The sequence below is a fragment of the Carassius auratus genome, chromosome 20 (genome assembly GCF_003368295.1).
Source record: "Carassius auratus strain Wakin chromosome 20, ASM336829v1, whole genome shotgun sequence".
NCBI classification, from domain to species: domain Eukaryota; kingdom Metazoa; phylum Chordata; class Actinopteri; order Cypriniformes; family Cyprinidae; genus Carassius; species Carassius auratus.
Genome location: NC_039262.1, coordinates 4,817,387 through 4,844,285, shown reverse-complemented (window position 1 = coordinate 4,844,285; position 26,899 = coordinate 4,817,387). Strand labels below are relative to the sequence as shown.

Here is a 26,899-nt window from a genome sequence, read left to right as displayed (position 1 = left end):
TGAGGTTTGCTGTCTCTCAACAACATGATAGACTCTTTTTTTTACAAACTTTTGCACTTTATTATTTGATGTAATATTTGTATAGCATAGTAGTTTGTATGTTTGCATATGGTTCTGCTATAATAAACTTGTAACCCATTGCCTGAGAAGAATTATCTCAAAGGGTTTAATCCTTACTATATGTTTAATTCTCAATATTTACATTAATGCTAATGTGAGCAAACAAGAAAGCATTAAAGTTTAATTGCAAAAGTATGCAATAAGCAAAATCTAGTATTCCAGAAATTAATTAGACCTACCTAAAAAAAAAAAAAAACAGTGTTCAGTTGAGCACTATTGATTTATTATTTTCTGTAGTTGATCCATTAGGATTAAATCATACATGGTGAAATTACAGTACAAATGAAACACGCTACAATTGTTAAATATTATTCAAAGTACAAATGCACCTACAGAGGGGGAAGCTGTTAAATAAGCATTCCAGAAACATTCCTGAAATGCTGATAAAATATTTTTTTAAACCGTGATATAAGGCTAAACCTCATTTCAGCAGCTCTGACTCCCCTCACACACATCCTCCATCAGCGTGGGCTCTAGTAGTTAGTAAACTCTTAATTACTGTCACCTAATTACAGCGTGTTCTTTAGACTGTAAACTCTTGCTGCTCTTATTAGCATGTACATCACAAACTAAACCTTTTTTTAAGTCCCTAAAAAGTCTCACTTCCTTGTGTGCATGACATGAGCTCCATATGAGAGCAGCAGGAAAGAAGAAAATTGTGCTCTACATGAGTAAATCTCATCAAACCAGTCAAGGAAAATATATTTATTAATATTTTTCCCCCTAGAATTTTTTCATTAACATTTTGCCAAATTCTTGAAACAAAGTTTTTTGTTTGTTCTGATTATTCTCAATGATCCTCTTTAGATCCTGTTTTATTAAGAAAAAAAGAAATTGTTTTATTTAAAATTATTTAAACTTTTTTTCCACACTACAATAATGAGAATAAGTATTACATTCAAACATTAACAATGTTTAGGGCTTAAATGTGCTTAAATATCAAAAAAATAATAACACAATCCAAAATAATAATAATAATGATCTTAATGTAATTAAAATTAATAGTGCTCCATAATATATTAGTCACGATCTGTCAGTTCTTTGATTAGAGAGGTGCATTTCAGACACACACACATACACACACACACATATAAAACATCTGAAAAGGTCTGAGCAGAAGCACTCATTGTGGCTGAAGTACTCTTGTGTCTCTCAAACAAAAACATTCCTTCAGTTCACGAGGATGTTGCCCTCATATCTTGGGTCTCCATCCCTTGATGAACTGCATGATTTTTTTGACATGTAGTTTTGTGAGTTTAAAGTCCTCCGACAAGATTTCCTCCGTCAGCTGAGTGAAAATAGAGCCGTCGATCCTCTCTCGGCTGAACAGACCAATCACGTCGTCCGAAAGGCCGATGAACCGCAGACTGGATGAAACCTCCTCCACCGAGAGCCAGCACAGCTCTGCTGGGGGTCGCCAAGATGACCCGGCCCCGCCCTCTGCCCCCTTCACCATGGTGACTGATCCAGAGGCGGGATCTGCGATGACTGTGTCCTCCTCTAAACTCTTGACTGGTCTGGGTGGAGTCTCAGGGCCGCCTTCTGAACCTCCCTGATTGGCTTGAGGCTCCTTGGGGGTGGAGCTAATGAGGTCGGGTATCAGAGTGGGAGAGTTCCTATCTGTGGGGGTGAGCCAATCGGAGGAGGCGTGGGTGTGTCCCGGATTGGCAAAGGGGTTTAGGGCGCCAAACGGTGCAAAGCGGTTTTGCGCCACTGGCCGAGGTCTAGGGCAGGTGGAGTAGTTCTTATGGGCGGAGTCTGTACTGAGCAGAGGTGTATTGAGGATGTTGGAGGTGTAGGCCCCGCCTCCTCGTGGGTGGGACCAACAGGCTTGCGCGGGCTGGGCGGGATCAGGGCTCACGCTGGGGTCGGAGGTCACACAGTCAGCCCAGGTGCAGGGGTAACAATACAGGGAATACGAGTCTGGTGATGGAGAGTTGCTGCCACTACGAGGAGCAGAACTGATGGAGAGAGAGGGTTGTGATATAATGAAGAAATCACCAAAAACTAAAAAAAGATACAGCATCAATAATCCAAACAGCCAAAAAGTTACAAAAAAGCATGTTTGAAAGGTTAAAATGTACAATAAAAAAGTCCCCCTTTGTGTTTCCTCAAAAGCACAAAATAATTATTAATGGATTAATTAACTTACTCTTGATTCCCATTCCTACTGATTTCCAATCAAAAAGTACTTGAAACAGCTCTACTTAAATCACTCCAAAAGTATTTTTTTTTTACCTTTCTTGCAGTCCAGAGGAATAAAATGAGAGGTTTGGGTTGAGTGTTTGTGTGGGCGGAGCTTTACGCAAGCGGGTGGGGACCGGAGAGCTGGGGGCGGGGCCTTTAGCACAGCGGGGCGGAACAGGAGGAGCATTTAAGAAACGACACTCCTCTTTCACCTAGACAGAGAGAAGAAATGCAAAAGAACAAGAAAGAATAGTTACTAGGTTACAGTGTAAGCGACATCTAAATTACACTTGCTATAGTCTCCCTCACAACTCAGGACCTGGTTTTTAAGTAAATGTCACTTTCTGTCCAGGAGAATGTTAAACACCATTTTCTTGTGTCTTTAATTCTGAATACAGAAAATCAAATAAATACTACAGAATATTATACAATGAATACTACACACTACAACAAAGTCAGTCTTATGTAAATTGTGTGAAAATATATTTTTTAATATTTATTTAAATCTAAAACCCACAAAATTTTTATATATGTGATTTAATAACTCTAAACAATATACAGAACAATATAAAATAAAATAAAAAAGATCTAAAGAAATCAACTGTAACTGAAACTCTTTTTATGATTCTTTAAATATAGTTTCAGACATATTCTGCAGTAAACCAGTATTTACGAGAGGCTATTTCCTAATTATGGTTAATATGGAAATACTGTCTCAATGATCATCACGATAATAAACTCATTTAATATCAGTTATCGCTGTCTAATTATCTTCTTCTGGAAGGAACAACTCACGAATTCTGGGATACAGTTCACTTCCTCCACAAATGACTGTGTGTTTGTGTGTGTCTGTGTGTGTGTGTGTGTGTGTTTGGGAAGCTAAATTACAGACCAGGCCTAAGCCCTCTATGTGTGGGAGAGAGAGAGAGAGAGAAGAGGGTAAAAGAGAAAGGCTGTAATTCCAGTCAACAGTGTCAAAATGACTTTAATTCCAGCTCTAGATCCTGATGAGATGAGCTGTTTGTTTCTCTGTATTCTGTGTGTTTTACCACCTGTATCATTAGTATAAAACATTTAGGAATCTCCTCATATTAATATTATATCAGTTAAAGATACACTACCTGTTATGTCTGAAATACTGTCACTGTGCACACAATGCATGGCTCAAAACACCTGAAGATTCACTGACTGAGACGATGTGTGATTATGTTTCTGTGAGTGTGTGTGCTGAGTATGCGCTCTGTTCCAGTAAACATATGCTCATTGTTCAGCCTTTAAAAGCAACAGTATCAATAATTTAGTCTTTAGTCTAGGGCTGCAGGGCTGCGTGATACTGTATGAGCTATAAAGCACGTATGAATGTGTGTGTGTGTGTGTGTTTGCGTGTGGGACCATGGCAAAAGAACTGAGGAAGACAACAATCTCATGAGAATACAGAGGATCACTGAACTAAAGTACAGCTGAGCTCAGGGTCAAAAGCCCAATAATGCTAGAACACTGTCTAAAAGAGTGAATCTCACCAAACTGGTCAAGAACATGTCTAGTTTATTTCACCCCCAAATCAACAGTAAGAAACTAATTTATTTATATATAAATGCTGTCATTCTGTAAAAAAGTTTTTTACTGCATTTTAATGTGTTGAAGTAAACCATTTGCCATTTTCTTTTCCTCCAAAAGTTATTATTGTTATTATTTAATTGTTGTTTATTAATTGGGAATCACCACTGAAAAGAACAAGATTTTCAAAAATGTAAAATAATAGTTCAAATGTACAAATAAGAATATTTTTTAGGGGGGCTTGCTTTTTGTCATGAAAATAATATAATAATAATAATAATAATAATAATGAAAAAGTTTGATAGTCCTAAAAACAGGATTCACTTTCTTCATACAAAATACAATATAATAAATGTTGCGGGTAAAAATTGGCCTTGGTATTTTTATTTTTACGTTGAATAAAAAAAGCAATATGAGACAAAAACTTTAAATTAGGGGTGAACGATAAATATCGGCCGATAATTGGCAGCTTTTACTACACAGAGCCGTTATTAACTGACAAACTACGCAAATCCACGTTCATTATCAGCTTGGATTTGCGCTGCTTGTCAGTTAACAATGACTATGTGTAGTAACAGCTGCTCTATGTGAAATCACGCACCTGATGGAATTTACCGCTGATTAGAGAACCGGCTTTAATGACGAGATGCGCATTATTTATCGGCCGATATGTATCGTGCACCCCTAATTTTAATGTACAACCTGCATAAAATGGCTGCTTACAGCTTCAGATTTGGGTGGGACAGGAGGTGGAGTCGATACTCTCGACACTCTTCCTGCCTCCATCTGCACCATGGCGACGTGGGTGGAGCCCACCATTCCATCCAATGACGTAGTAGTGGAGTGGAAGGATATTAGGTTATGCTCCGCCTTCACTGCACTCTCAGACGTCACCCCGAAACCTCCAGAACTCTGATTGGTCCAGACCTCCTCGTACGGAATTTCCTGCGCCTCCGTCGACCAATCAGGCGTGACGTATTCTCGCTCCTCTCCGTCACTAGAGGGCAGCGTGTGTGAGTCACCCAGCGAGTCTCTGCAGCCGTGTGAGATAGTGTGTGTGACGGCTCCGCCTCCATAGACGCACAGAGACAGTCTCTGCAGGGACGTCCCGAGCTCGTCGCGTCCGTAGCCCTGAACGCACACGCGAATCCGCCGCGGACTAAGACACTCCTCAGAGAAGTCCGTCTTTACCTCACGAACAGCACGCGAGTAATTGTCCGGATCGAAGCTTTCCTGGCAACGCAGAGCGCACTGTAGCACCACCTGCTGGTAGGAAGCGTCTGTACACAATAAACCCTCTGGCAGAGTGAAGCGCGGCATGTCCGTTAATAACAGAAAGTGAGAAGGTGTGACTTCCTCTTTGCGAAGTATGCAGCAGAGAACAACAGTTTTACTGATGATGCTGAGGAGTTTATATCGATGGCCCTCGCGGATCACGTGCAGGTCATATGGGTTACGAGGAGGTCGCGACGGCACGGACACATTCACAGGCAAACGCACGCGCTCGATGATGCTGCGCACGGTGTGTTCACCTCCCTGCATCTGAAGCTCCTGCGGCGAACGCGTGCAGAACCGCCCGCGGCACTGGAACGGCAGACTGATGCTCTCGTTGGTCCGATGGTTCATGCATATCAAACAAGGCATCTTGGTGCGGATGGGACGTCCCAGAGCTCCGCCTGCTTTGCCCAGTCTTCGTAGCAGCGCAGTCAGGCGGGATTTCTCGCGAGTCGATTGGACGCAGAGTAGTTCTGCCTGGCCCATGAGGGTTAATTCATCTCCCGCCTGCAGAGAGAAATTATACAACTCACTGTCCTCTGTAAACTCCCCAGAAACCACCTACAGCAAGAAGGAAAGAGAGACAGATGTTTTAGCATTTAACGAAAAAAAAAATGCATGCTGCAGTTTTGTCAACTATAAATGCTCAAGCTTGTTAAAGCAGGATGGATTTTGATTGGCTGTCCATGATTGTATCCTTCATCAGCTGGAAAAAAATCATATTGAATACAGTTATTGTCCTCGGTGTGAACAGCCTTTACACTAGAATCAATTATGAAAATCTGCTAACTTAATCAATTGCCGATTAAATTATCAATTGAATTGCCAAGGATTGACAGGGAGTTTGATTGACAGGCGATCCGACCTATCATAATGCCAATTTTGTCCAACAAACAAATCAGACAGGAGAGTAGATTAACATCGGTGGGGTTGAACTTGAAAAATGGTGTGTATTGACCATGGTATTGTAAGACATAGCAATCAGTAACTAAGGAAGGCATGTCTTTGAGAAGGGTCAATTAAGGGGACAGTGATAACTTAAATATGTAATTACCAGAGTAATTTATCACTTACACTCAAATCCTAACTCAAAAATATTTAGGGGTTTTATTGAATCGGTGAATCATTTCTTTAGAACTGATTAATTTGCATTAAACTGTTGAAACAATCTGAATCATGCAATGAATTAAACTTAACAATTAACAATGTGTGCATAATATAGTGTGACAAAGAATTATGTCATATTAAATGACTATTTGTTGGAGATTATACTACACCCATGTAAAGCTAGTCATATTAAAATGTTTATTTTTATTTTTTTTATTTAAACTTAAGTTTTAGTTTGCACTTTGTAATACTTTTTTTAAATTCTATTTAGTTTTCATTCATTTTTATTTCAGTTTTAGTTTTTCCAATTTTTGTACTTCAACTAAGCGAAAATATTGAAATATTGACTTGGCTATACTCTGAAATAAGTTTATGTTTCGTATACAGTATTTCAATTCATTTCAGTTCATGTTTATTTCAGTTAACATGTTTTTTTAATAGTTTTAGTTAGTTTTAGATAACAATACCGATTTACATTGATGCTGTGATTGTTACCTTAACGCTGAATGTGATGGGCTCCATGACGAACACGCGATCAGGAAAGATTCCTGCGATTTCCTCAACACTTCCAAAGTACTGAACTGGCTCACGAACATCCCGATCCTGATCCAGTAACTTAAACTTCCCTGAGGACAGAGGAAACCAGAGTGAATGTAAGAAACAAAGAAAGTGTTCTGAAAAATTTCCCCAGAAATGAGCTAAAAGTGTCCATTAGTGACATCCTGAAAGATATTTAAAAATGCAAAATGTTAATCTGTAGAGATTATAATTAGCCTTGATTTAAAAACCAGCAGAACTCTATGGTATGTCCTTATTTAAGCATAAGTGTGTGGTCTTATAGCTCATTTTCACACACACAGATAAAGCGTGAGAGAGCGTATCTTTCTTTGTCTTTCTGTCTCCTGGCAACAGCTTTTCTTTCTTTCTTTCTTTCTTTCTCTCTGCAGTTCTATACGACCCTCAGAGCTGAACAGGTTTCTTTCTCTTCTGGAGTTTCACTTTTGTTTGTGCAATTGTACAAAATCTCCTCATTGTACATATCAGTTAAAGTATCTTCAGCCAATCACAGCAACCATGAATTTAAACACATCAATCACATTTCATTGACACACATGACACACATTTACCAAACAATCTAAACAGAGACTTTCCATAGACTTCCTGTGTATTAAACTACAGCGTTTGTGCTACGAACATGAATGATTTTTAAAATGTGTGGAAAAGGTGTGCTTTTACTGTATTAAGTGATCATACTGACTTATTTTTTTACCTGACAGACTATGAAAAAGAAATCTACCCATATTTTTCGGACTATAAGTCGCACCTGAGTATAAGTCGCATCAGTCCAAAAATACGTCATGATGAGGAAAAAAACATATATAAGTCACACCTGACTATAAGTTGCATTTATTTATAACCAAGCACCAAGAGAAAACATTACCGTCTCCAGCCACTATGTTTGAGCAACATAGAGCGCCCTCTGGCGGCTGGAGAAGGTAATGTTTTCTCTTGTTTCATGTCTCTTAGTTTATTTCTCTTGGTTCATGTCAAATTAATTTTGATAAATAAATCGCACCAGACTATAAGTCACAGGACCAGCCAAACTATGAAAAAAAGTGCGACTTATAGTCCAGAAAATTTGGTAAATTAAGAGAAAAAAAATCATATTATTGTCTTATGTTATGATATATGGTGACCTGAGTAATCAAAACATGTTGGCAATTGCATAACTGCAACCACTCACATCAGACTAGCCTCTGATTGGTCGAGCAATTCTAAATCTACAGTATTAATATAATCCTTACCCAACACCTAAAACACAGTATTTTAGAAGTAAATCAAGAACTTTTAGTGCCTTAGAAAGATCGAAACACATGCAAAAATGTTGTTGTTGTTGTTGTTTTTTTACAAAACTCAGCAACTCTTTCAGCTGCTTTGCTTCTCAAAGTATTTCTGCTCCATTTTTCTATAGAGTGTAAACAAAATATGTTTGTTATAGATTGTTATAGGTTATCATAAAAAATGAATTTCTCTATGGAGAAAATGAAAGTTTATTATTCCGGGAACCGTACAGTAGCTCAGTCACAAAACACACACACAAATTGAATGTGTTTATATTATGCAGATCTTCTATTTTGAGAGTCATCGATAACAACCTTCTTCCACATCATTAAAATCAGGAGCAAATCTAAAATATCAACATGGTCTCATCTTCTGCATCTCTCAGATGTCTAAAAATCATTCTTCTGTAATTCCATCTTCCTTATTAGCACTCTATCGGTCTATCTGAGAGAAGTTAGACCCGGCCACGAAGACACAAATGACCTCATCCATCCCTCTCAGCATCTTACTGCCTCCGGAAACCCCAGCAGATGATCTCATTGGTCACCTGACCTAATGGTGCGGCAGGCGGGTATATTAGGTAACGGCCGTCCCATGAGAGGAAGTCCAGCGCAGTAATGTCTGCGATTCCGGAAGCTCAGAAAACGGGCTCCTCCACTCCTCTCATGGGAATGACGTCAGGATGCAGTAATGATGAGTTGGACTTTATGAATGAAAGCACAAACCGAATTACATCATTCTTTGAGCTAAAAGCATCGTTCTCTTTTGACAGCCATTCATAAGTACTTGTGTGTTCTAATCAAAATAATCCGATTTATTCAAACTGATGGTAACACTTTATTTTAACACTTTATTGTTACACATTACATGTACTTACTATTATAATAACAATAAATGATGCATAATTACATGCAATACACCGTTTATATAGGCCTATATGAAAAACCTTTTTTATAAACAGTAATTAGTGTTATAAATCGGTTCACTGCAAGCTGAAATAAATCACAGAAGCTGGGTTATTAGGTTACTTGGCTGCTATTACTTTAAGAGCCGCTGCTGCTTAACGTGATGCGGATATAGTGCATGCTCGTATAGTTTTATTTGCGCTTTAATATGAAATGATACATGCTACAGTGTGCACCGCCGTAAATATTTTTAAACTGGAAAAATTAATAGCTGGTGTTAATGCACTAATGTAAATAATATTTAGAAATATATGACTTAACTTTGATATTTATGTCTTTATTCTCCACAAGAAATGTACAGTCTTCTGCATTCATATCCTTGGGTGCATTTATTTGTTGAATGCTTTGCCCATACTGCAATAAAACAGTGAATTGAACTGAGCCTGACTGTATGTGTGTGTATGTGTGTGTGTGTGTGTGTGTGCTTAATGGAGAAAACATCTAAGTGAACGTGTGAAGTTAAGTGCTTGAATACAACAATCAATACGCTGTTACCAACCAAACATCTACCTCTCTTTGTCTCTCGCTCTTTCTCTCGGATCTAAGTGTTTTTTCAATAGCTTGTATGCTCTCAATGAGAAATCAGTTTTGTTTGGGGTCAGTTTCATTGCTTAGGCCCAATCCTAATTCTATTTTATACCCCTTCCCCTTGTCCCTTGAAACAGAGTGTCAAGGGGTAGGGGAGAAAATATTCTCCTAAGGATTGGGACACCACTACTATGCCGTCACACGTCATCATTCGTCGTCTAGCTCTTACAATACACACATATACTGGTGTGCTGGTGTGCATTAGAGCATTTAATTATCGTTCTGTATTAATGAGCTGCACACACACATATCGGAAATCTCGCAGCTCACACATTCAGGAGAGAATAAACTTGTCAACACCCCACGACTTTTATTAAATACAGATTAAATTCTGAATGGCTACATTATATTTTCCAGCAGCAAAAGAATACAATCGCTGTTTTTAAATAAACTCACTCTAAAAAGGTAAACGCTCAGACGCAAATACACCCAACGTTGTTTCTCTCTTCTCAATTTCTCTTTCTCTTTCTCTTTTTTTCTCTCTCGAATAGGCGATACTTGAGAAAATGGTTTAGCGATTTCTAATTATTGGGGGGATTATCCCCCATCATACGGCAGTTATGGCCCTGATCAGACATATGCTGAGGCAATATCATGCAGTCTGTAATGATATGATGTTAGCAAATTTTAGCAATTTTTTGCAAACATTTCTTTGAGTAACATGACCGTTAATATGAACTCACAATTGAATGTAACATAAAACAAATGATTACTTTTCGTTAAAATCTTTATTTATGCCAAAAAAGCTTACATTTATGTGTCTTATTGTTCGATGTAGCAGCCATGTTGCCGAGATATTTCATACCCCTTCGTTTGAAGTGTGGTCCCGAAAAATCTTCGTTTGAAGGGCTATCTGGCCCTTACCCTTACCCCTACCCCTCCAACCAAAAGAGAATCGAGAAGGGCTAAGGGGTAGAATTGGGATTGGGCTTTATTTTCTTGGAATTTACCTTTTACAAACTAGTTGTGGAAGAAAATGTAATAGCATGCCTGTGCGTACATTTTCAACATGACGCAAGGATGCTGCATCCAAAGTTCCCAAAGTCTCTATAATATTCTGGCCTCTACATGACACTCTTTTGACTAATTTATCATCCGCCAGGAGTAAATAAGTTATGTTTAAACGTAATAACACACCTCTGGCAATTTCATTCATGTACACAGAACAAACTACAAAAAAAGAATTATTCCTTTAATGTCAGTCCCCCTAATTTGAAATAGATTTTATTTTCATATTTTCTTTTTCATTTGAGGTTTATTAAGAGTTTTAGTAACTTTGTAATCTATTTTTGTCATTTTTTTATTTTTATAATTTTACTTTATTTGGTTTTCATTACTTTATTACTTAAACTAAACAGAAATGAGAAATGTTGCCTTGACATCTAGCTGAAAATAAGTTTACCTTTCTATTGTTTATTACATTTTAATGTTTATTTAACATTTTTTAAGGTTTTCTTATTAATGATAAGAAGCCTGTAAGATACCTTGATACTGCAGTGGGATGTCTATTTTGGGTCCGATCACATAATGCCCCTCCTCCAGACTGTGGGCAGTGACGGTGGTCCACTGTCTGCAGGAGTGAAGTAAAATCACATCCTCCTCCGAAAGACCCTCCACATTCTCACCTGCACACACAAAAACAAAAACATACAACTGATAAGATCGAAAATTCATCATTTTCAGGTTCAGCATTTTATTGGCCAACACTTCGCCTTTTTGAGATGCTCATCATTGGTAATACTTGTCTGATGTAATAAATGTTAAAACGCATTTATTTAAAATAAAAATATTTTGTAACAATATACTCTACTGTTCAGAAGTTTGGGGTCAGTAAAAAATGTTCTTTCTTTCTTTTATTTTTTTTATATTAACACTTAATAATGTTAAATTGATAGAAAGTGATCATAGTAAAGACTTTCATGATCAGAAAATATTTATAGTTTTTAAATATGCTGTTCTTTATAACTTTTTATTCATCAAAGAATCCTGAAAAAAGAATAAGAGGTTCCAAAAAAAATATTAAGCTTCACAATCGTTTCTAACATTGATTATAAGTCAGTATATTAGAATGATTTCTGAAGGATCAAGTGACACTGAAGATTGGAGTAATGATGTTAAGAATTCAGTTTTTGAATCACAGATTTAAACTGCATTTTAAAGCATATTAAAATGGAAATTGTAAATATATTTCAAAATATTACTGTTTTTTTTTTTCAGTATTTTTGATCAAATAAATGCAGCCTTAATGAGACTTCTTTAAAAAGCATTTAAAATCCTACTGATCCCAGACTTTTGAAAGCCAGTGTAGCAAATCTCAACTCTTGATTGTTTTATCACAGAAAATGTAAATTACATTATCGTCCAGCAATATTAAAAGTTGCATGCATTCAGTAAGCTTATGTAATGCAATCTAGTAAATCTCGGGTGTGTGATTTGTGTTGTTGCAAAAATGCTAACTATAATCGCACAGCTCTATATATAACATTCGATATTATACAGTACATAAACTACATGTATATATCCTATATAGCAAATCCCAAAAGCCAGATTTTGTATCTTTTTAAAATCTGTTTTAAACTTTAATATAAGTATGTCTAGCTTTTTCCACATACAGTAAACTCACGTAGGGTGATATTATATAAAGCAAATCTTAACTGCTTGTTTACTTGTATGACAAAATGTTTTCACACAGCTCTAACATACTAAATGTGACTAAAAGGCATGAAGGCATAAACATTAACATTATGATTTTCTGTTATACAATGAAAAAGTGTAGACTTTAAAGGGGGGGTGAAATGCTATTTCATGCATACTGAGTTTTTTACACTGTTAAAGAGTTGGATTCCCATGCTAAACATGGACAAAGTTTCAAAAATTAAGTTGTACGTTTGAAGGAGTATTTTTGTTCCAAAAAAACCTCTTCCGGTTTGTCACAAGTTTCGGAAAGTTTTTTTCGAGTATGGCTCTGTGTGACGTTAGATGGAGCGGAATTTCCTTATATGGGTCCTGAGGCACTTCTGCCGGAAGAGCGCGCGCTCCCGTATAGCAGAGCAGAGAGAGGCTGAGAACAGACACTGATCACTGATCAGAGCGAGAGCGTCGCGAAAAGTCACAAAAGGAGTGTGTTTTTGGTTGCCAGGGCAAGACAACCCTGCACAGATTACCAAAAGAGAAACAGCATTAAGGGACCAGTGGATGGAGTTTATTTTTACAGAGCATCAACGGAGTTGTGCAAGTGTTTTTGTTTGTTCCCTGCATTTCGGATTGCACATCGTTTATTTCTTAAGGATGATGCAATCCCAACTAAAAAGGGTCAGGATCGTGTGCTGGAACCGCAGGCGGTGAGTAAAACTGCTTCAAATATCTCTGCGTTGTTAACTTAGCTATCAGCGCCTAAGCACATCAAGTAAACAACATGCGATGTTGTCATCAAACTGCACTTTCCACATGTACAGTTAAAAAAAAAAAAAAAAAAAAAGACGACATAAAGTGGAACTTAGTCATTTTCCAAAACCGCTAAGCAAATATATACAGTTTCAGTACATACCACATAGCATACCGCCTTTGCTGATGCTGCTCTTGTTAAATTTCAGCCTCTGGATCTGTGTCACAGCTTCCACATGCTCTCAACGCAAAAGCCTATTCGCGCTCGTGATTCTTTAGCTCCGCCCACACGTCACGCCTCTAGGCGCTCGTGTTTTTCCGGGAAAAATCGGTACAGACTATCTTTCTCTTATAAATATAATAAAAATAAACACTTTTTGGAGTTATGAAGGATGCAGTACTACTCTATAGGTACTCAAGATTAACAGGATATTGAGTGAAAACGAGCATTTCACCCCCCCTTTAATATTATTTTTTACACAGACACAATTGATCTCTAGATATCAGCCACTGGAAAACCCAAAACTACAAATCACAATGCATCTGACCTTGAAACTGACATAATTTGTCACTTTAAAACACAGTGACACACACACAGCCAAAGAGACAGTCGGTCTCTCTCACTCAAACACACATCAGAGCTCAACCACAAACATCAAATGAGTTCTTTGAACTTCCGCACATGGGGCTTATGGGAGAGAACTGAGGTCAGCAATCACAGCATCACCTCACAAACATCAGACTGATCTCACTGCTGATGAATGGACAGAGAGAGAGAGAGAGGTGGACTTTATTGATCTGGTATTAAAAGAATTCCTCAATGAGACGAGTCTCAGAGCAGATGCTTTACACAGGGAACAAGTCCAGCACACAGACTTGTGTTGTGTATAATTACTGCTGTCTGTGCTGATACAGTGAGAAACTCCTACACAAACACATCACAGCAGCGTCTAATCATAATCAACATTGCAGTCAAAGCAACAAGAGAAATATTCATAAACCATATGCTCTTAAAAGTTCAAGTATTTTAAAATTTTAGAACCATTTTGGGTTCCTTGAACCTTTCAATGAACACTTCTTAAAAGGACCATTTTTAGTGTGAGACCATTTTAATATTCTAAAGACACTACAAAGGTTCCATGGATGTTAATGCCAATAAAGAACCTTTATTTATAAGAGTGTGCGTTTATTATAATCTGTTGTCATTCCATCATATTTATACTTTATAGACCATATTTGAAATTATTGCATTTTAAAAGGCCATTCACACCAGATAAGTTAGCTTAAAGTTTTAATAATCGTGCATGTGCAGAATATTTCAGCAAGTTTTTGCAGACAAAAAAGTACCAATTGTTGATTATCAGTAGTTTGTGATTTATAAAGCAAAGCTCTCTCAAAAGTCACTTTCAAACCAAGCGGCTGAATGCATTGTATTTGCGTAATCAATTTTAATATGAGCACTTTTTAGTGCTCTGCATAACTCCTGATCGTAGAGATTCCTATCGAAACGACTGGATTTTGATAGCAAACTTTTGCAGAGCAAGTTACAGCGCTGTAAGAGAAAAGCAAAGTTAACGACAAAATCATTGTGATCATGCATTATGAATATTTATCCAGTACATGGACTTTAAATAAGCAATAATCCATTACATCCATGCAGTGTCACTTGAGTGTCTGAAGTTCATTCTTCTTTTAGATTCTTAGTTAAAAAATTAAGTCATAGTCTGTTAAAAAAAAGAACTTTGATAAAAAAAAAAAAAATCTATTGTAGCTTTGTTTTCCCGATCTGATTCAATCAACTTTATGAGCTTCTGAGACCATTTGATGTTTAAAGAGTTTAAATGAATGATAACAAGAGTTGGCATTTATTGTTGCAAACTATACTCTTACCACAGAATATAGAGTCACACAAAAGTCCCTTTCAGAAGTTTTTCCCACCATAGAAAGTTCAACTTTGACACACACAGGAACGTGTCAACAGTGATGACAGATTTCTTCTGTGATTGTTGAGTAAATGTTGGTGTTTCTTCTGCAGGAGGTTGTTTAGTATTCAACACACACTGCAGCACATTACAACATTAACATATGAAAAGAGCTGCAGCTCTTTAACACACAACACACACTCCGTCACCTTTAGCCAAAAGACAAATCGACTGAGGATTCAGTGTTACAAAAAGTGACATTAAAGTGTGCATCATCAAAAATGTGATTTTATCAGCGTTTGTCAAACTATTTCAAGTGTTTACAGATTTAATTAGCATAATCAGACTAAAAGTTATTTAATAAAGCATCGAAATGTGATGTTTCTGATCCAGCTGACTTAGACTCGAGTCTCGGTTTATCACAGCGTTCAGTAACTCTGACGGTCTCTTACCGTGGCTCAGCCGCACGAGTGTCGGTAAGCGGAATTTGCTCACGATCACGTCCAGCGGCAGCGACACGGAGCTCCACGAGAGTCCGTTAATGCTCGCGGATAGTTTCTCCATCTTTCATCCGTCACCATCATCATCATCACGCGCATCACGGGAACGGAACGGAACCGGTGTCAGCGGCGCATCGCGCCATGATGAAGAGAAACGCGTGAGAGAAACAACGAAGTGATGTGATCTAAACCGGACCGGCGGAGGCGCGCGACGCACGCCCCTCCCGTCCCGCGCGCACCGGAACACCGGATTGACAGCGCGTTCACGATAGATCCCCGGTACCGGAGATTCATCACCAACGGAATGTGTTAATAAACTTTAACAAATCTCACAAAATACGACGTTTGATTTGTGTGATTATTATTAACTTCCTGATATTAAGCTACAACAAGGTTAAAGATCGTGGGAACCTTCATATGTTAATTATAGCGAGTTAAAGACGATGTTGACCTAATAGCATTTGCGACATTAACCTTAGTTATATCCTCCTGAGAGCCAGAAACAGTTAATTTAGTGACCTTACATTGTTTAAGGCATAAGAAAAAAATGAAGAAAAAAAAACTTTTTTGAAACTTTTTTTTTTAGGTCATAGGATTTTTCAAACTTTGTGTAATAATGATTCTCAACTATTATAGAAGATAACAAAATGATTTTGCTTCATGAAATGTGTGTGTAAAATTAGTCTTCCTGTTAAACACAATGTTATCTATACACTGTATGTTTTTTGGGACAGCATGTCCCAAACAAGCGTAACAATGGGAGTCGTTATTAGCCAGATTTTCAAAATACTATCATAGGTTTCATAAGAACATTGATATATAATTTGTTTTGTCTCCCAGAATGCATAATAAACATGCATTAATTCCTGGTGTGCTCAACAGTGGACCTTTATGAAATGATGTCCTGTTTCATAACAGGAAGTCAGTTTTTGATTCGAAACGAGACCTGTTAAACGTACACAGTGGTGACCAAAACTAGAACAAACTGAGACAGGCTCAGTAGCAAGTAGAAACAGTAGCAAACCCAAAAGAGTGCCAGATTTAATTTGCACTTTAACATTCAAAGTCTACTAAGTGGCAAACCTAATGTGGTGTAAATAAACCAGCAGATAATGCATTTACAGAACATAATGTTATTTTAACAACATCAATTATTAAACAGCAGCAGGCCATCTGTACATCTAAAACAACAACTCTTAATCTATAACTAAACTGCTGAGGGATAATGATACTGGAATAAAGCAAAGACCCCAAAGCTAGGCCATGCAGCGTCAAGCTGTTATCAGCAATTTTATAAAACAGAAGCTTAATTTATTAAATTATATATACACACACACACCCAGGAAAGTTATTTTTAAACAGAAGACAAAAACTTTTATCTTAAACTAGCTAAGTAAAATTGTATTTTATAGAAAAATGAACTAATGTCCACATATTTAATATTCTGAATAGGCTATATCATATCGTTTATGACATAGTTAACAAGTTTGTGGATAATTTGAAAAATAAAGGAAAAACTAAATAAAAGTGAAACATCTGTCATACAGTGCTATTCTATAAATAATAATAAAATTATATAATATTTAATATTGCATTTTTGTATAATTGTCCAATTACATACTATATTACATTTCATGTATTCTTGGGGGCTGCTTAATTTACTTATGCCTCTATCTACATATGCTTAATTGGTTTCTTAAATTATTGCTAGGCAAGACTACATAGTATAAAACAAATAATTACATCACATTAAAGAATGACCCTCTACAGCACGATCCGAACCATTTACTGAAATGAGCTTTTGCTGAACACCGCTGCTTTATTTTAGTTTCAGAGTGTGATCCTGCGACAAGCCAGAAGAGGAAGACAGCGACACACCGCAGAGATTCAATTCACTGAAATTTTTAGAGCATTTGAAATGCTAATATTATTCTGTAAAATTATCTAACAAAACAGATAAATCTTACTGAGCACACAAAACATTTTCATGTTCAAATGTGTTTTATTGTACCAGCTTATTTTGTTTGCTTTTCCCTTCCAAGATAAAACAATCTGCATAAATGTGGAGGTAGAAACAGATTTCTCTGGAGAGATACAGCTCATTCACACACACACACACACACACACACACACACACACACACACACATACACTGACAAACACTGTAAGAGCAAATCTCACGTTAAACATGTCCTTCTTATATTTCAACTCCAATCAAAAGAAATGATATGTGATGTGATTATCCTCTCCAGTTCTCAATACTGTAAACTCATTAATTACATGACACTATTCCAGAGGATTTATATCATTGATGCTGATTTAAATGTAAAAATGTATTATATTCTCATGTTTAGTAATAAGAATCACCTCTGAGATTTATGGGAAGCATGTCCAGACAAAATCCATAACACTTGACGACTATTTTAAATGTGCTTAACTATTATTAAAAAATAGTTGGGAGCAAAATGTGACCTGAACACGTTTTCATGAGATTCACTTGCAAAGGTGTTTTTCGATGGGTGCTGTGCATCAAAGTGATCCATAAACTGTTAAGGTCTTCCTGTCATCAAATAAATACAGTTTAAGTAAAGTGCTAGAGAGGTTATGACACTTCACCCAGTGACCTCGGTAATATTTCCTAAGTGTATCCCGTACGCAGCCGTGACACATGGTGAATTGATATGAAATCAGTCATTAATGTGATTCAGTTTTCAACCAACACTGGACTGGTTTGTTTGCATGTAACATTAAAGAATGTAACCGTGGAGCAGTGAGAGAGAAAGAGAGCAAAAAAAGGTGAATATTTCAGTGAACAGGAGAGCAAACAAGCAAGAATGAAATCAAACTGTCAGAAGAAAAAACCCTGCAGGAGTAGAGGCTCGTAACTTTGGCTTCATTCGATCCAGCTGAGGTTCAAGCAGCGAGCGATGAAGGCGTACGTGTCGGCCACCTCCTGAATGACTTTACTGGTGGGCTTTCCTGCGCCGTGGCCCGACTTTGTGTCCACGTAGATAAAGAGAGGGTTTGACTGGCCGGGCCACTGACCGATCACACTCTGCAGTGTGGCGATATATTTGAGCGAGTGCAGCGGCACCACGCGGTCATCATGGTCACCCGTTAACAACAATACAGCGGGATACTGAACCCCGTCAGCTTCTGGGACACGGATATTATGAAGAGGAGAAAACCTGCAGGGTCAGAACGTTTACAGCTCTTTAAATTCAGAACAGTTATGATATCTTACTATGTTAGTTATGCACTTATGTTTTCTGTAGTACTACTGTAATCTCAGTTGGCCAGATAATGATTTATCTTTTCTGAATTATAAAAATAAATAAAATTATACATATATAACAGCCTTTATGACTTAACACGCGGATAAAATGCATGCACAATAAAATCAAACGCTGAATAAAACTGAATAAAATACAATAAGAAATATTTAAATGCAAAATGTTCAGCTGGTGAATCTGTAGTATTTAAAGATTATAGGTATATAATCAGTGTTATTTTAGGTTTAGTTATTACAGTATCTTAAGATTTGAAATTAGCTTTAACATTATGTGCTTTTGTCATTTTTATAATTTTTTTTAATCCTATTTAGCTTTAGTTTATTTTTATTTTAGTACTTTCAGGTAATTACCAAGGCCAAATTTTTCCATTTAAGCCTTAAATTTTATTTCAGCTTTATATTAATTACTGAAAACAACTGAACAGTTTAAGTCAACAACAACAGTGTATATTATAAATAACAGAAACGTATACATATTATTAAGGAATACTAATAAATTCATTAAATAATTTATCCATATTGATATTACCATATTGTATAAAACCAATAAGCCACTTGACGCCGTGCATTACAATGATTTTACCACAGTTAATGGGGTAAAATCACAGTAACAGAATGTCTAGATTGATGTGCTGCTTTAACTGAAATGCAATTATGTCTCAGAAGTGTCACTGGGTCTGTGCAAGTTGCAATGTATCTGTGCATCACTGAAGCAAGAAGATGTAAACTTACTTGATTAACCAATCAAATTGCTCTTTGATTTCCGAGCAGCCGAAATCAGTGGTCCAGGCGTGTCCGATGGTGTACTTATGAAACTTTAACATGTCCATGACACCGACCTGAGCCACAGCACAGCCGAACAGATCAGGTCTCTGATTCACACACGCCGCTGCAGGAGAGAGCCGGGGTTTAGGACCAGGAGAACACAAACCTGTGTGTGTGTGTGTGTGTGTGCGCGTGTCATACCCACGAGCAGCCCCCCATTGGAGCCTCCATTGATGGTGAGTTTTTTGGAGGAAGTGTAACCCTTCTTTATCAGATACTCAGCTGCACACTGAAAGTCAGTGAAACAGTTCTGTTTATTGGCCAACATCCCCGCTGCACAGGAAGACAGAAGGGAGAGACAGATTTCATTAAATGCAACAGAACGATAAAGATATATATATCTTTCAAATGCATACTACACATAAAATGCAACCATCACTGTAGAATATACACTACTTTTAACAAATATTTAAGGGGAATGTAAGATTTTGTAACAAATCCTTACTAATTTATTTTGATAAAAAATACTGTAAAAACATTAAAATTGTGAAATATTATCGCAATTTAAAATAACTATTTTCTATTACTAAAATGTAATTTATTCCTGTTTTGTAAAGCTGTATTTTCATCATCACTCCAGTCTTCAGTGTCACATGATCTTCAGAAATAATTTCTGATTTACTGATCAAGAAACATTATCAATGTTGAACACTATTGTACTGCCTCCTATTTTGTAGAAATCGTCATGCATATTCTCAGGATTTTGTGATGGACAGAAAGGAAATGGAAACATTTAAGTATAATCAATTTAACTTTTTATCAAGTGAATGCATCCTTGCTGACAAAAAGTGTTAATTTCTTTAAAGCAAAATCAAACCAAAAAATCTTACTTACCCCTGAGCTACTGTACTATTTAAATCAAATGGAAGCCATTAATACATGGCACACAATGTCCAATTACATACTATATTACATTTCATGTATTCTTGGGGGCCGCTTAATTTACTTATGCCTCTATCTACATATGCTTAATTGGTTTAATTTGCTAGTATTTTATTATGAAAATCTGTGCAGCTCAATCCCTGACAAGCTCCAGAATTAAAGTCACATGCCTTTATGCCACGTCTCTCCATATTCTCCACCTCCTCTGATATTGGCAACAGCTAAAACTCCTCCCAGATGCCTGACGAATATCAGCCGAGAGACACTGAAACACAGAGAGCGAGAGACAGATGCTTACAGGAACAGCACTGCATCAGTGGAGTGTGTGTGACCAGACGGATGTTTCTGTGTTTGGTTTTTATTGCACCTGTAGCTGGGTGTGATGGAAATGTTGAAACCTCCGTATCCGTACAGGAAGGCAGGATGGGAACCGTCCAGCTTGATTCCTTTCTTATGGACAATAAACATTGGGATCTGGGTGCCGTCTTTACTGGGATAGAAGACCTGTAAGAAACAAGCAGACAGGAAGTGAAGCCGATCGTACGGCAGACGGACAGATGAAGCGTCTGCAAGTGTCTCACTGTACCTGAGTGGTCTGATAGTCAGCAGGACTGAAGCCCTTCACCGTGACCTCTCTGAAGATGTGCGGCTCTAGCGGCTCTTTCGTCAGATTGCAGTGATAGATGATCGCTGCAGGAAAACACAACATTACCTGACTGCTGTATACGAGTTATTAAAGGGATAGTACACCCAAAAATTAAAATGTTGTCATCATTTATTCACTCTCACGTTGGACCAAAACTGTAGGAGTTTCTTTAATCTGCTGAACACAAAAGAAGATATAGAATATTGTTGGTAACCAAACAGTGGATGGCACTTTTTTTTTTTTTTCATACTGTGCAAGTCAATGGCTAGCGTCAACTGTTTACCAGCCTTCTTTAAAATATATTCTTTCAGAAGAAACAACTTGAGGGTGAATAAACAATAACAGAATAAAACGTTTTGTACGAACTGTCCCTTTAAGGATCAAAGTTCTTCCTTTCAGAAGCTTCTGAATCTTGACGGACCTGGAGAGAGAAACGAGGTGAAGCTGTAGAAGATCTCCGAGTCTTTCTTCCTCCCAGTGAAGCCCACAATCGAGCCGACATCGAGCGGAAACGTGTGTATCTCCTCCCCCGAGGACAGATGGAACATCTTCAGCACGTTCTTCACGTCATGGAGGAAACACACAAACAGGAACCTGGAGTGTGTGCAGGTAGCAAACACTGGAAGAGAGAGATGTGAGAAATAGAAGAGAAAATATGGTTCAGTTTTTGCAATATTTAAATTGTTTTTATTTGAATTATTTAAAAGTATAAAAGATTAAGCCCAATTTAGATAGATAGATATATAGATAGATAGATAGATAGATAAAAAGTATTGGTTAAGTTAAAAAAAAAAAAAGTTAAATTAAAATGTATTCAGCAAGAATGCATTCGAGCAAACAAAATTGACACTAAAGACATTACAAATGTCGATATCAATTCTAGATCAAATTGCACAATAATTCAAACAGAATTTTTGCAGTAATCAAAGAAATGTGAAAAAACTGATATTAGAGAGGACCATTATTAATAATTGAGTACAAATGACCAATGAGCAGCAAATTAGAATATCAGAATGATTTCTGAAGATCATGTGACACTGATTTTGGAATATATTACAATAGAAATTTTACTATTTAGAACTATTTAGAAAATAGTTATTTTAAATTGTAATAATATTTCACAATATTACTGTTTTACTGGATTTTAAAAAATGTATCGTTGGTGAGTATACATGTCTTCTTTCCAAAAACATATATTTTTTAAATATCTTAAAATATCTTAAATTAAAAAATAAAACTATTTTATTATATTATATCCATATATTACTATATGTTATTCTTTTTAAATCAACAAATTGAAAAAAAACACACAACCAAAAAAACTGAATTTACAATACATTTAAATTCCATAATGTAAAAGAGAAAAAGTAATAATGATTATGAGATCATGAATTATGATAATTTTTTCTTGCAATCACTTGCAAATGAATTAGGCGAAATAAAACCAGGGATATTCATTGAGAAAGTAATCACAGTGAATTCTGATTTGACGTGATCTCATTTAAACAGCATCTCTGCTCACCGATGACATCTTTGTCATGTTGAGGAATCAGCTCTTTCCATTTGCTGATGGACGGCTGGCCGAAGTCGATGTTAATGAGTCGATATTGAGGAGCGTCCAGGTTGGTTTTGAAAGTGAAAACGGTTCCTTCATTTGTGACGTATTCATACTCCGCATCGAAGTTATCGATAAGCTTCACCCATGGCAACAAACCTGTCCTCATTCAGATATACATGAGATCCTGTCAGCAGAAAGACAGCATGTTCATCTGAATAATAATGTTTCTGTGTGTCTGTACCAGTGATTCCCTGCGGCACGGCGTTCAGGTCACAGAACCACAGTCTGTTGACGGGGTCACAGCCCTCTCGGATGGACAACAGCACATAACGGCCGTCATCAGACACCTGAAAACACACACACACACACGTCATTCACCACATAACACAATCAGAAACGAAGCACCATCTGTGTGTGTGTTACCTGTGTGTCTTACCTCAGCACCGCTCATCCATTTCGGTTGATCTGGAAATTCGGCACACAGGACGTCCTGAGACTGAGGGGTTCCCAACACATGATAGTACAGCTTCTGGTGCAGGTTAGTGGACGTCTCAGTGCCTGAGAGACAGACAGACAGACAGACAGACAGACAGAGGTCTATCAAGATCTCTTACTGGTGCTGAAACTAATGCAGAACTACATAAGTTAACGTGAACTGACAAAGAAAAATACCTCTAAAGCATTTTATTAATCTTAGTAAATGCGAGTACATCAATCAAAGTAAAGTTATATCTTTTAACATTATAAAAGACCTCTTATTTATTTTTTTAAAAACCTTATAAATATTTACTATTTAAATACTTGTGCCTCACTGTAAGCATTTCAATGCATAATTTGTTACTTAGGATTTTTTTTTGCACATGACTAATAAACCTGGACCTGAGCTGACATGAAATAACGATGAACGGTTGTATTTTTATTAACTAATATTAACAAAGAAATAAATACTGTAACAATTATGTAATTGCTCAATGTTAGCAAATGATAGTTTGCTTGAACTACTGTTAATAAATGGGACCTTATTGTTAACTGTTACCATTAAAGCAATTAAAAAAATCAAGCAATTTTTGGTGATTAAAATAAAATACAATATAAATATTAGGTGAAAAACTTAAACAAAAATAGGAAATTATATAGGTTAAAGTGCTAAAACTACTCAAATTAAAATGAATAGAAAATGTATAACATTAGCTGTTAAAATATTGAAATAATATTGAAATAATATTTAAAAAGCTGAATTAAATTATAATATAGAAATACTAGATTGAAAGGTTAGGTTAAATAGCTAAGAACATTCAAACAAACAAATAATTATAAAAAATAAAGCTACAAAAAGAGAAATATATAAAAAAAACTAAATTAAAAAATAAAATTAATAAAATTGGCAAACACACATAAAAATACCAAAGCTTAAAATGAGATTGAAAACTGAAAATATAAAGATACGTGCTAATATAAAATATTAATAAATACTAAAAAGGATGTAAATACCTAACACTGTCTCTTATACCTGCATGTGTGAATTTGTGCACCACGTGTGTTAGTGTGTGTTTTTACCGTCACTCTTGCCCTCCTGCTCAGGATAAGAGTTATAGAAGAGTCCCTTTCCGTCGTGAGTCCAGGACATGCAGGTGAATTTGACCCTCTCCAGTCGGTCCTCCAGAAGTACAGCGCCATCCACACGCAAGAAGCGCATCTCAACCCAGTCAGAGCCGCTCGTGCTGGTGCCGTACGCCAGGTACTCGCCATCCTCAGAGAACGCATAACCTGAGATTAAACCACGAGACTTAGCTGACGGTCAATACAGCGATACACACGGCATCAGACAAACTCAGAAACATCCAGCACCTCGTAAAGCGACCGTGCCGTCCTCTGAGAAGGTGTTTGGGTCCAGGAACACACTGGGCTCAGCTTCGAGGTTCTCCTGCATGTACAAAACACTCTGGTTCTGCAGACCAGTGTTGTAAAAGTGAAAATACCTTAAAAAAACAAAAAATGGGTTTATTAGGGCAGGACTTCAGGGAACATACACTTCCTTTCAACAGTTTTTTTCATTTTTTTTTTATGTTTTTGAAAGACATCTCTCCTGCTCACAGAGAATGCATTCATTTTCATAATGTCGTAAAATATTATTGCACTTTTAAAATAACTGTTTTCTATGTGAATATATTGAAACAGTAATTTATTTCTGTGATCAAAGCTGTATTTTCAGCATCATTACTCCACATCATTAGTGTCACATGATCTTCAGAAATCATTGATATGTTGATTTACTGATCAAGATACATTTTCTGATTATCATCAATTTTGAAAAGATTTGTGCTGCTGAACAGTTTTGTGGAAATTGTGATATATTACCATTTAAAAGTTGGGGATATGTACAATTAATAAAATAAAATATTTATATTTTAGCTATGTGAGCTAAAATGACAGTAAAGGTATTTATAATGTTACAAAATATTTATATTTCAAAATAGTGCTATTCTTTTGAACTTTCGATTCATAAAAGAATCTTGAAAAAAATATCAAATTTTTCCAAGAAAATGATTAAACAGTACAAATGTTTTCAACATTGCTAAAAATCAATAATAATCGATAACTAAGCAGCATATCAGAATGATTTCTGAAGGATCATGTGACACTGAAGACTGGAGTAATGGCTGCTGAAAAATCAGCTTTGCATCACAGGAATAAATTACATTTTAAAACATATTCAAATAGAAAATATTACTGTTTTTTCATCAAATAAGTGCAGCTTAGGTAAACATAACAGAAATCTTTCAGAAACATACAAAAACTGAACTATTCCACACATTTGACTGTAAGTGTATGTGCTCACAAATACAAAACAAAAACATGGAGAGCATTTTATATTTTATTCTGTTGCAGTGCACGGTCTCCCATTCTAAACACTTAATTTCATTCGCTATTTGTTCACATCTCACCTGTTCCCGCGTTTGAAGGGGCAGCTGTATTTGGGGTAGTCATAGAGTTCAGTCATTCGGTTCTTAAAGATGTCTCTGATCTCACACTGCTCCAGGAACGGCAGGGTCAGCTGATTCTGAGCGTTCACAAACGCCTGACAGACACAAAAACATCACACATCACACATGAGTAATATCTCAGTTATACAGAATCATAATTCAGGTGCTCGTGTGGAGATCACCTGTGTTTTTTCACTGTCAGGATCCTCCAGCCAGCTGTAGGGATCAGGAACTTTACAGCCATGATAGTCATCCACCTGATAACACATATACACATGCATCACATGAGCACTGAGGTCCCTATCACATCATAGTACAGGTGGAAGAGAACCGGGACTCAACCAATGCGGTGTATTTAGGGGCGGGACTATCTGTTGATCGTCCAATGGCAGACAGGAAGAGTTTTTGGAGCATTTAGATTTTATTTTTATTTTTTATTTTTTTATGAAGCATCAATTTCTTTCAAGAACATAAACCCGTTTTATAGATTACAAACTTAGTATATGCATTCATGCGACGGCTTTTAGTGCAACATATATATTATATATATATATACATATATATATATATATATATATATATATATATATATATATATATATATATTTATATATAAGATTACGAGAATAAAGTCGAAATATTATGAGAATAAAGTCGAAATGTTTAGAGAATAAAGTCTAAATATTACAAGATTAAAATCGAAATATTACGAGAATAAAGTTGAAATGTTTCGAGAATAAAGTCGAAATATTACAAGAATAAATAATATTTATATATTTATATATATTTATTCTCGAAACATAAACTTCATTCTCTTACAGTAAATAAGTAATTTACTTATTTACAGTAAATAAATAAGAGAAATGGGTCTTAAATGTATGATAGATAGATAGATAGATAGATAGATAGATAGATAGATAGATAGATAGATAGATAGATAGATAGATAGATAGATAGATAGATAGATAGATAGCCATTCATTCATCCTTTCATCTATTCATTCATGTCTTTTTTCTCTCTATTATTCAGTCACTCACCACTGATTCGTCCTTATAGGCGTTTAGATACTGGAAAGCCATTATTCAGAGATCTGCCGAGCTGATGAACAGATGAAATAATGTTAGGAAGAAATAAACCGAGACGAGTGTTGAAGAGATTAGTGCTGTAGAGCAGCAGCACAATGTCCGGAATCAACAGTCAAAGACTTCGTGCAAAGACAAACGCGCTGCTGGAAAAAGCGCCGGGATCCTCACAGCGCCCTCTGC

General features: G+C 36.5%; 2 protein-coding genes across 2 annotated transcripts; both read right to left on the bottom strand.

The window, feature by feature from the left end:
* Positions 1 to 551: 551 nt before the first annotated feature.
* LOC113120632 (GRB2-associated and regulator of MAPK protein 2-like) lies at positions 552 to 15,673 on the bottom strand. Its single transcript, XM_026290569.1, has 6 exons — positions 15,400 to 15,673; positions 11,126 to 11,266; positions 6,742 to 6,872; positions 4,588 to 5,700; positions 2,359 to 2,519; positions 552 to 2,081 (listed from the first exon to the last, which is right to left on the bottom strand). The coding sequence occupies exons 1-6, from the start codon at positions 15,509 to 15,511 to the stop codon at positions 1,313 to 1,315; spliced, it is 2,427 nt and encodes an 808-aa protein (XP_026146354.1). The 5' UTR covers positions 15,512 to 15,673; the 3' UTR covers positions 552 to 1,312.
* A 1,756-nt stretch (positions 15,674 to 17,429) lies between these two features.
* Positions 17,430 to 26,856, bottom strand: LOC113120631 (prolyl endopeptidase-like). The gene is made up of 15 exons (XM_026290568.1): positions 26,672 to 26,856; positions 25,817 to 25,891; positions 25,596 to 25,729; positions 24,499 to 24,629; positions 24,208 to 24,417; positions 23,087 to 23,208; positions 22,892 to 22,997; positions 22,615 to 22,806; positions 21,514 to 21,711; positions 21,033 to 21,136; positions 20,814 to 20,950; positions 20,617 to 20,711; positions 19,706 to 19,837; positions 19,472 to 19,628; positions 17,430 to 18,635 (listed from the first exon to the last, which is right to left on the bottom strand). Exons 1-15 carry the CDS (start codon positions 26,711 to 26,713, stop codon positions 18,341 to 18,343), a joined length of 2,130 nt encoding a protein of 709 aa, XP_026146353.1. The 5' UTR covers positions 26,714 to 26,856; the 3' UTR covers positions 17,430 to 18,340.
* Between the last annotated feature and the right edge of the window lie 43 nt (positions 26,857 to 26,899).

Bases quoted from the DNA above. Each gene is read 5' to 3' on its own strand.
- LOC113120632 (XM_026290569.1), bottom strand. From the start codon at position 15,511: ATGGAGAAACTATCCGCGAGCATTAACGGACTCTCGTGGAGCTCCGTG. The intron at 6,873-11,125 runs GTATCTTACAGG...CTCTGTCCTCAG, and splicing joins CATCCCACTGCAGTATCAAG to GGAAGTTTAAGTTACTGGAT. The intron at 2,082-2,358 runs GTAAAAAAAAAA...TCTCTCCATCAG, and splicing joins TCCTCTGGACTGCAAGAAAG to TTCTGCTCCTCGTAGTGGCA.
- LOC113120631 (XM_026290568.1), bottom strand. From the start codon at position 26,713: ATGGCTTTCCAGTATCTAAACGCCTATAAGGACGAATCAGTG. The intron at 24,418-24,498 runs GTGCTGGATGTT...GTTTAATCTCAG, and splicing joins CGGCACGGTCGCTTTACGAG to GTTATGCGTTCTCTGAGGAT. The intron at 22,998-23,086 runs GTAAGACACACA...GTGTGTTTTCAG, and splicing joins AATGGATGAGCGGTGCTGAG to GTGTCTGATGACGGCCGTTA.